The sequence below is a fragment of the Ceratotherium simum genome, chromosome 25 (genome assembly GCF_057802395.1).
Source record: "Ceratotherium simum simum isolate JZ-2026a chromosome 25, ASM5780239v1, whole genome shotgun sequence".
Taxonomy (NCBI): domain Eukaryota; kingdom Metazoa; phylum Chordata; class Mammalia; order Perissodactyla; family Rhinocerotidae; genus Ceratotherium; species Ceratotherium simum.
In genome coordinates, this window is record NC_141924.1 from 23,105,944 (window position 1) to 23,116,787 (window position 10,844).

Below are 10,844 nucleotides of genomic sequence, written 5' to 3' on the forward strand. Positions count from 1 at the left end.
TTTTAATGAAGTCCAATTTATCTGTTTTTTTCTATTGTTTTTGTTTCTTTTGTGCTTTTGGTGTCATATCTAAAAATCCATTGCTAAATATGAAGTCATGAAGCTTTACCCCTATGTTTTCTTTTAGGAGTTTTATAGATTTATCTCTTAAATTTAGATGTTTGATCCATTTGAGTTAATTTTTGTATTTGGTGTGTGGGTAAGGACCATTGATAGACACATGGATTTGTTTCCAGACTCTTAATTCTATTCCATTTATCTACATATCTGTCCTTGTGCCAATACCATACTGTCTTGATTACCAACTTGCTCTGGAGTAAGTTTCGAGATCGGGAAGTGTGAGTTCTCCAACTTGGTTCTTCTTTTTCAAGATTGTTTTGACTCTTCTGGGTCCCTTGCAATTCTGTATGAATTTTAGAATCAGCTTGTTAATTTCTACAAAGAAGGCAGTTCAGATTCTGATAGAGATTGTGTTAGAGCTGTAGATCAATTTGGGGAGTATCACTATCTTAACAATATTAAGTCTTCCTGTCCATGAACATGGGATTTTTTCCATTTATTTAGATCTTTAATTTTTTTCAACAATGCTTTATAGTTTTCAGAGTGTAAGTTTTGCACTTCCTTTGTTAAATTTATTCCTAAGTATTGTATTCTTTTTGATGACATTTTAAATGGAATTGTTTTCTTAATTTCATTTTTGGATTGTTCATTACGGGTATTTAGAATGACAATTGATTTTTGTATGTTGGTCTTGTATCCTGCAGCATTGCTGAACTCGTTCATTAGTTCTAAGAGTTTTTAGTGGAGTCGTTAGGTTTTTTTTTTATATACAAGATCATGTCATCTGTGACTAGAGATAGTTTTACATTTTCCTTTCTAATCTGGATGCCTTTTATTTCTTTTTCTTGCCTAATTGCCTTGGTTAGAACCTCTAGGACAATGTTGGATAAAAGTGGTGAGAGCAAACATCTTTGTCTTATTCCTGATCTTAGGGGGAAAACATCCAGTCTTTTACCATGAAGTATGATATTAGCTATGGGTTTTTGGTAGATGCCCTTTATCAGACTGAGGAAATTCCCTTCTCTTCCTAGTTTGCTGAGTGTTTTTATCGTAAGAAAGTGTTAGAGTTTCTCAAATGTTTTGTCTGCATCTATTGATGTGATCCTGTGGCTTTTGTTCTATTCCTTTCTATTGATGTGATGTATTACATTAATTGATTTTTGGATGTTAAGTCAACCTTGCATTCCTGGGATAAAGTGAGATTTATAAGTGTATAATTATTTTATGTATTGCTGAGTTCAGTTTGCTGATATTTTGTTGAGGATTTTTGTGTTCATATTTATAAGCATATTGATTTCAGTTTTATTTTCGTTTGACTTCTTTGTCTTGTTTTGGAATCAGGGTAATACTGGCTTCATAGAATGAATTGAGAAATGCTCCTCTTCTTCTGTTTTTTGAAAGAATTTGTAAAGATTTGGTATTCTTCTTTAACTGTTTGGTAGTATTCACCATTGACTCCATCTGGGCCTGGGTTTTTCTTTGTGGGTAGCTTTTTTTGATTACTAATTCAATCTCCTTACCTGCTATATGTTGATTCACGTTTTCTATTTCTTCTTGAGTCCATTTTGGTAGTTTATGTCTTTCTAGGAATTTTTCTATTTCATCTAAGTTATCTAATTTATTGGCATACAGTTTTTCCTGGTATTCTATTATAATCATTTCTATTTCTGTAAGGTTGATAGTAGTGTCCCTTCTTTCATTTTTGATTCTAGTAATTTCTTGTCTTTGTTTTTTTGTGTGTTCGTTTTTTTGGTCAAGCTAAAGGTTTATCAATTTAGTTCATTTTTCAACAAATGAGCTTTTGGTTTTATTGACTTTCTCTATTGTTTTTCTATTTCATAATGTCTTCATACTGATAGGGATATATTCATTTTTAAATTAGTTTTTCACAATAGAACTTAAGATTTATCAAGTATTTGCAAACATTATCTGAGCATTTTATTTGTTTGGTCAGATTCTCAGATGCTTAACACTGGAAATGATTTGAAAGAAAATGTCAGAAGTGATTCATTGCTGCTTACCAGTGGCAAGTATGATCTGAAGAAACAAGACAGTGTCACTCAAGCCACTCAGACGAGTCCAGAGGTTCCTTGGCCTTCTCAGTCAGTTAACTTTCCTGAGTGCTCCTTTGAGTTTACTAGGGAACAGGTAATGAGAAAACTAATTGATTCTCATTCAGTTTCAGCAATTAAAATAAATGTTAGATACTAAATAGTTAAGACATTATTTCTTTACTTATTTAAATAATGTGTATTGAGTTCCTGTTATTTGCCCAACCACTGTGTTAGATACTATGGATATAGTGTTGAGCAAGATAGGGACAGTCCCAGTCTTCAGAGAGGTTGTAGTCTAATAGGAAGATAGAGAAGTAAATGTGGGAGAGTGCCAGTTTCTGGAATCTAGGAAGGCTTTCTGAACGACATATTTATTTTGCTGTTTCATTTTTAAGTTGCAAAAGTGTTATAATATTTCAGAACATTGGAAAAATATTTTAAAACAACTTTAATACATTCTAAACTCCTACAGTACTATCAATATTTTTTAATTTTTCCTCTCAGGCTCTTTTCCATCTTTTTTTAAATATTTATAATTCTAGTGCATAACTATGTTTTTTTACTTGACATCATTTAACAGATATTTTTCTATATTGCTACATATGCTTCATATTTATTTTTAATGGCAGAGTAATATAGATGTAGGTGTACTGTCATTTCTAAACCTTCCTCTTAACATTTAACATTTGAGTTTCTTATTTTTTACGATTATAAATAAAATGTTCAACAGAATTTTAATTCTCTGTGATAGAACCACAGACTGAGTTCATCCATCTGTTCAACAACGATTTATTGGATGTCAACTCTGTGACAGGGATATAGAACTGAACAGTATACCCTCCCTATCTACTGAGAAACTCAAAATCGCCAAAAGTGGGGAAGACTAGAGTATGCAATCGTTGGTCACAACATACTGTGTCAAGTGCTGTATTAGAGATTGGGGGCATATGGGGCAATACCTAACTCGGTCTATAAGGCAGGAATTCTGAAGTTGGGACTAAAAGAAGTCTGAGAATTCTTTGAAATTAAATTCACATATTTTAATTATCTGTGTAAATGTATTTTTCTGGGGAGAAAGTCCTTAGTTTTATCATATCTTCATAGTTAGAGTTAGAGAATAGTTCTGAGATGATAAAATACTTGAAGTGAGTCTTAATGAGGGGAGGGGAGACTTACTGCCCATCTAGATGAAAATGTCTAATGAGGTATTTAGAATGTGGGTCTGGAGCTCAAGAGAGAGGTTTGTGGTGAATCAGGCTATATGTGATAGTTGGAGCCACAGGAGTAGATGAGATCATCTAAGAGAGTGATAAGTGATAAGCGATAAGAGAAGATGTGAGAGTAAAGAGAGAAGAAAGCGATAAGTGATTAAGTGATAAGAGAAGGTGACCAATTATGGAATCTAATAGAAGAGTAAAATTTAAGAGTTCTTAAACAGCAAAGGAAAAGATGAAAAGTCCATAGGTGGAGCGGGATAAACATGAAAGAGCTGTGGCATAAAAGCCAAAAAAGGAGAGAGGTTTTGGAAGGAGGGGCAAGGTCAGCAGTGTCTAAAGCCACAGAGAAATTGAAATTAAACAAAATCACTATTAGATTTGAAAATTAAGAGTTAATTAGTGTTTTGAATTGCTGGGTCAAAACTTATGAACGTTTTAAAGTGCTTGATATGTGTTTCCAAATAGCTTCTCAAAGCAATTTTCAGCTTATGTGCACCCTCAGCAGCATTGAGTTTTTTTACTGTCCCAAGTGTCACACTTTTAGATACTATATAAATAGCTTATGTTTTCTGAAAATAATTAAATTCTCTTATTTTCAAAATTTATCATTTCAGCTCATAGAAGAGAATGAATCTCTTAAACAGGAATTGGCTAAAGCTAAAATGGCTCTTGCCGAGGCTCACTTGGAAAAAGATGCTCTTCTTCATCATATAAAGAAGATGACAGTTGAATAGCCGGAGTCAAAAACTCAAATTGAAGCTGTGGAGTAGGGAGGTTATATTTATAATGTGATGTTACCAGTTAGTAGAAGATTTTCCTTTTCAAAAAAAAGACAATAAAATGAAATGGAATGTGATGAAGTGGTGACTGTTCCAAAGCCAGTTTAGAAAGTATTAGGTACGTGTGTTACAATCTTTTGGTTGTTTTGTGTTTAACCCTCTTTTAAGCTGGTGTGATATAGGGAAGTCAACACATACTGTAAAATAATTACATGCCTAGTGAAAAGAGGGTGTCATTTCCTAATTTTGATATCACATTATAGGCATTTTTTAAAAAGAAAAATGAAAACCTCTTGTGTTCCCACAGATTGCTGAATTTATTTATCACTATTTGTTAATAATTTACTATTATTTACAAAGATTCAAATGCTTCTAGGGCTAATGTAAAATAAAAGGAGGCTTACGTTTTAAATGTTGTTAAAATTATGTACTTTAATCTATAATTAGTTACTGTAAAAAGTCCAGTCAAATTAATAAATTATATAAATACTGGGTTTGAAAATTCTGGAAAGTTATCACCGTACTGAACTTGAAAGTAACTTGAAAATGTGAAAAAAGTCATTTTAAATGATGGGTGAACTGTATAAGTTGAAGCTATAATTTTCAACAAAAAAGATGGTACAATTGTAAAAATAAAAAGCACAAACTGTAAAAAAGCAAAACATTAGAGTATATGGCCAACTGACTTAAAAAATATTACTTGTACATTCCTTTAAACATTTATTGTTAGAAGTAAAAGAGTAACTATCCTGCTAAATTTGGCAGCATTTGTAAGTATAAGAATTTTAATTAATACTATTTATATTATTTCTTTACCTTCATCTTTCCTCTATTTAAGGAGGGGAATGTTTTCGGAGAATTTTCTTTTCATATTCATAAAACAATTTTGTGCCATTCTTGTAGTATCATGTTAGGTGAATATTTGCACATACTGAATTTATAAAGCTAGTTTTAATTAAAGCTCTATGTGATATATATACTATCTTCTATAATAAGAATAACTGGTAAATTTTACATTCTATTTTCTAGGAATTATTAAGGTTGAAACCAACATGAGAGAGAATCTCAATCATGCATTATGAAATAAAAGTTCATGAGTGTTTAAGAAACAGAAGCTTTTAAAGATTTAAATATATTTCTGATAGAATTAAACTAAGTGGGGTCTATTTTAAAATTTACATTCTTAAATGTAAATATATCCAAGATAGAACATAAAACAGCTGGACTATTTCTTTAAGATACTTGAGCATTTTAAAGCGGATTACGACACGTTCTGGTGCTTTGCTTGTTTGGCGTGACTTATGTCGCCGTCTCTATACCTGAGTACTCGGAGGAAAATACACGGTTCATTTACATTAAGTGTTGGAGTGATTCAGATTTTATTGAAAACGGTACTTTTTTTCTCCCATTTTCATTGACATTACTTAAAAATAACATTGTTTTGAGACCTGAGAATACAGCAAAGAACAAACTAAATTGTTAATATTTTTACCTCAGAGTATTTTAAAAATCATGTTAAACTATGTTCATCTAAAACTATATAATAGTCTTAGATTAAAAGCAAAAGTCTAATTAAAGATTTAAAATGTATAGCTTATATCCTTAGTAGAGTACTTTTGATTTATAGGTATATATTCAACAAAAGCAATCTCTATTACAGAAAAGCAGTATTGAGGGGATGTTAATGTCTTCAGAGCTGACAGTGTTTTCTCAGGATTGACCTATTTGCTCTATATAAATATTATATTTATGGTATATTATAATTGTTTAGTGTTACAGAAACTGAATGTTTTCCTTATTCCTTTTCAATTTATTTGGCCTTCTCAAGAAAACCATATAAACAGTAGAGATGATAATTAATATGGATCTGAGCATTCTATATGCTTTGTTGGAGTTTGTAAAATTTATAGTGAGTACTATTTTTACAGAGATTTAAAATTCATAAAACACTTCCAAAAATATTATCTCCTGTAATTCCCACAACAAACCTGGGAGGTAGATATTATTCACATTTTAGAAGTTAAATAAAAACTCTAAGGCTCAGAAAGAACAAGTGACTTGACTGAAATCACAATTGAAATCACAGTAACCTGTTCTTTTGACTTAAATTCCAGTTATATGCTTTTATCTTACTTTAGTCATAAATTCACAGATTTTGCCAGGGGTAGGGAGAGGAATCATTTACTGTCTTTTATCTGTTTTTCTTTTAAAGATAAATATAATATTTTTAATAGTGTGTGTGTGATGTGTGTATTATTTAAACTGCTTAAAAGATCGTGGGAGAATTTTTGTTTGAGTTAACCCCAACTTTTTTAGCGGTGTGAGAAATATAGGATCTGAGAAATATAGGATCTAGTAAACTTACTAGAGTTTAAAGGGTCCACAAATTAGAAATAAAGTTGCCATATCTTGATTTGTTTTTTTGCTAAATTTCTAGCAGAGATGTTAGTGATCAGGAGAAGGAAATGGTAATCGTGTTTTGCTTTTTAATTTCATGTATGTCAAAAACTTTCTCTTGGTATCCTGTATTTTTTTTCATGTTATCCCAGAATTTCAAAAGACTAACACGTGACACTAGTTGTGATGAAGCGTTATTTTTATTTAAGCCATATAAGAATGGCTGTGTATGATTGCAGGCCAATATATGTGGAAAAATTAACCAGAAACTCCTTTCTAGGTTTTTACTGTTGTTATTCAATACTTGTCAATACATGAGTTATAACTTATTCTTCAATTTATTAACCTCCAGTCTAATCAAGGCATCTTCCTATTTCAGTGTTTGGCACCACCATTCACCCTGGTTCCCAAACTAGTAACCTAGAACTCATCTTAGACACCTTCCTCTCTCTAGCTCTCCACCCCCCATCAATTCATTACAGGGTCCTGTCATTTTACCTTGTAAACATCTCTCAAATTTGTCTGCTTTTCTCCACTTCTCCTCACCTCCCTAATCTAAGCTTGGTCAGCACCTTTTGATTGCATTACTGCAATTGCCTCCTAACTGACCTTCCTACAGCTACTCTGGCCCTCCTCTGAATCAGTCTCTATATTGTGGGCAGAATTCTCTCTTTTGAAGTGCAGTTTTAATCAAGACAACTCAGCTGCCCCCATTCTCACCCCTAGCTTAAAACACTTCAATGGCTTTTCATTGCTCTTAACAATGAAAACAAAAATATTTTCTGTGACCTATGTGGTCACTTACATTGGGGCCACTATCTACTTGATAGGGTAATTCTGAGCATTAAAAGAACTAATGTCTCAAAACATTAAAACAGTGGCTGGCACATCACCTTAAAAAGCACTCAATAGAAGTTAGTTATTATTAGCGCTCTTAGTCACCCTCATTGTGCACCATGTTTCAGTTACTTTGTGTTCTACCTTCATTGCAATTGAAGTATCTGGAACGTGTGAGAATTAAAGTGCTTCTTCCACCATGGGAATCTTTTCTTGTGCTGTTCCTTTGGCTTGAAACACCTTTCCCTGTTGATTGCCTAGTTAATTCTTATTTGTCTTTCAGATCTCAGCTTATTCACACTTCCTGAGGGAAGCATTCCCTAATTTCTGTCACAGAGTAAGACCCACTGTTATACATTAGCACATGACCACACACCTCTACTTAGCATTGAACACCTTTGTAATTTTATATGTATTTGTTTGATTAACGTAGACCCTCTAGATTGTAAACTCCATGAGGATAGGGATTGTGTTTTTGTTGCTGTCATTGTTCAACTTTGTATTCCTTATGCCTCGTACAGTGCCTAGCACATAGTAGGTGCTCAATAAATTTGTTGAAAGAATAAAATGAATGGATGAGGGTACAAGGATGTTTTTCAGGTATTGAGTTCTTCCTCTCTGTTGCATTGAGGGGAGAAGAAATACAGGCAGAAGTAGGTGGTGGTAGTTTTTAAAAGGGGGCAGATTCCTTGAGTCCATAGGGAAAGAAAAAGGTGGGGAATGGGGGAATTTGCCATACTGTGTTCTTCAAAATTTTGAACTTGTGAACATCTAGTTGATTTATCACAAAAATTAGCACATCACTTCATAAAACTACTACTGTGCCAGAATGTCATCTGGCCTTGATTGTAACAGGTGGTGTTGTGGCTGTTGAGATCTGCCAGTCCTAGTAGCTAAACAGAATGGAAATAAGGCCAAAAGAGTAGTGGCTGAAGTAGTTTTCAATTTTGAGAAATTGACAGGCAGGATCAGTTGTACCTAATTCCTTAAAGTGCAAACAGTATCATTTTAGCTTTTACCTAAAGATGCTAAGGAAAGTACATTTTGAGCCATGTCTCAATTGCCTTTTAGAATATGTAAAATACCAAGAGTTGGAATTACACAGGATATAGAAACACCAAGCAGTGATGTTTTTCAAACACTGATTTCTTCAGTAAATTATACTTGATCAATTTTTTTTATTTTTTACTGCCTTTTTTTGAGAAGTACAAAAATTAAAGTAACATGAAGCAAAAATCTAAGCACAATGGTTTTTATAAACCATTAGATACTATCTAATGAATCATCATAAAGTGGAGGGAAAGTTATGTTAATGTTACAGTATTGAAACTCAGCATATGTTTTGCCAACACTACTGTGTAGTCTTGGCAGGTTTGAGAATTTGAAACTTTTCTTTTTTTTTTTTTTTGTGAGGAAGACCAGCCCTGAGCTAACATCCAATGCTAATCCTCCTCTTTTCTGCTGAGGAAGACTGGCGCTGGGCTAACATCCGTGCCCATCTTCCTCTACTTTATATGGGACGCTGCCACAGCATGGCTTAACAAGCGGTGTGTCAGTGCGCGCCCAGGATCTGAACCGCTGAACCCTGGGCCACTGCAGTGGAGCATGCGCACTTAACCGCTTGCGCACTTAACTGCTTGCGCTACCGGGCCGGCCCCTTGAAACTCTTTCAAGAGAAAAATTTTAAGATATTTGAAATCAACTTAATGTCTATTTCCTATTTGTATATATTATAAAACGTGTGATAATTATTTGGTCTTAGAAAAAAAGTATCACTGAATCACTTAGAAGAGTAATCAAGGTTTTAAAAGATTCTGAAACCACTCAGACAAAAAGGCATTATTATATAACTTATGAATTATATTTTATTTTCACTGTGCTTGTGTCATCAATCAAAAGTTAATTCATTCTTTACAAGTTATTCTAGACTGATTGTTAAGTGAAATTTATCATTCTTGACTTAATTCTTCACTGGGTGAAGAAATATTTAATTGTTTAGGTGAAGAAATACTTGTGCATTATGGAGGTTAAGAATACAGTGAGGTGATTAACCTTTATCTTGCAACCATTTAGTAGAATCATTTTGGTTGATATGACAAAAAAGAATTCAAATAATCACAAATGTCATCAAGAATAAATGAGAATTAAAAAAAAAAATAGGCATGTGAATAAAGGTTTAAATAAGTAGAGATCAGAAGTATCCCTGAAGGATATGGGTGAAATAAATTTATAGGGGTATGATCAAAGTCCATCTTCCATGATATTTAAAGTCACTCCCATTAAAATAAATGTATAGTATAATCAGAGCAGGAGCTTTTAAAAGTAACCATAGTGAACAAATCCAGTGTAAGGGAATATGTCGGACAAAATTCCAATAATTAAGCACCTGAGAAAGATCTATAATAAAGAGTTCATTTGGTGTATCATATGAATTAAAACCTAAAGTAAAAAATTGACACAAAAATTTTTCAATTTAGTATGCAAATATTGACACATGCAGAAATTCAACTCTTCAATAAAGGATTTGCCCACAAAAGTATTAACAGATTCCAATTTCAACATGAAAAGTGAGTCAGAACACTCACTGCTATTGGACACATTGTATTGGTATACCAATAATGTAGCATCTTAGTATTTTGTTTGAATTCAATACATTTGCTTCGTAATTCCTGTTAGCATAATTGGCATAGGTATAATAATCATTTGGTGTTTTCTTCACTCTGGTTTTACTTCCTTCATTCCTTGCAGTTGAACAAGAGATTTTTCATACAAAACATTAGAGCTATGAAGGCAAAAGTGTTCTGAAGGAGGGATACAGAATGAGCAAGTTAAGCAACTTTTTTATATCCTATATTGATAAATTTCCAGAACTTAAGGCATTCCCATATTATAATATCAATACAAAAACATGCCAAGACCAAGTATATCTTTATTAAAAGTAGTAGGTTTTCCCTGCATTAGCACAAATATTTGAGAATTACCATAATCCTGTATGTAGGCCTTTCCTATAATCTTAGTGGAGGTCCAGTTAATACTTTGCGATTTTTACATGTATCATTAATAAGTCTCCTCCCTTCTTTTTTGCCTTCAGAAGAATTCAGTTTTTTGTTAATATATTTTGCCCAGTAGGCTTCAGCTTTGATTTTTGTTTTGATCCATATTTTGTGTAGTTCTATTAATATGCCCAAAGGCCTTTATCGTGTGACCATTTTTAGAAATTGAAGCACAAATAATATAAAAATCTACACTGGTGATTTTATATTTATTTTTCCTTCCTCCTTGTGCAGTCAGCATTGCAGTGCATATAATGAAGTCAAAGAATAAAATCATGGCATCTTAAGACTTGAAAGCAAACTTAGAAGTCCTCTGGCTCAGCCTCTCACCCAAAACAAATCTAGAATGCTCACCAGATTACAGCTGAAATTTTTTTTTTTTAATTTTTATTTATCTTTTTTTTCCCCAAAGCCCCAGTAGATAGTTGTATGTCATAGCTGCACATC

The 10,844-nt window shown here is 32.8% G+C and overlaps 1 protein-coding gene across 3 annotated transcripts in view; it reads left to right on the forward strand.

Annotated features, from left to right (window-relative positions):
- The window catches only part of BLTP3B (bridge-like lipid transfer protein family member 3B), a 90,270-nt gene extending 83,924 nt beyond the window's left edge, over positions 1-6,346 (forward strand). For all 3 annotated transcript variants that reach the window (XM_014780251.2, XM_004418007.2, XM_087449059.1), the window contains 2 exons: positions 2,015-2,208; positions 3,946-6,346. In XM_014780251.2, coding sequence (XP_014635737.1) covers positions 2,015-2,208; positions 3,946-4,065 — 314 coding nt within the window. In that variant the 3' untranslated portion in view covers positions 4,066-6,346. The remainder of the gene's footprint in view (positions 1-2,014; positions 2,209-3,945) is intronic.
- Positions 6,347-10,844: the final 4,498 nt, after the last annotated feature.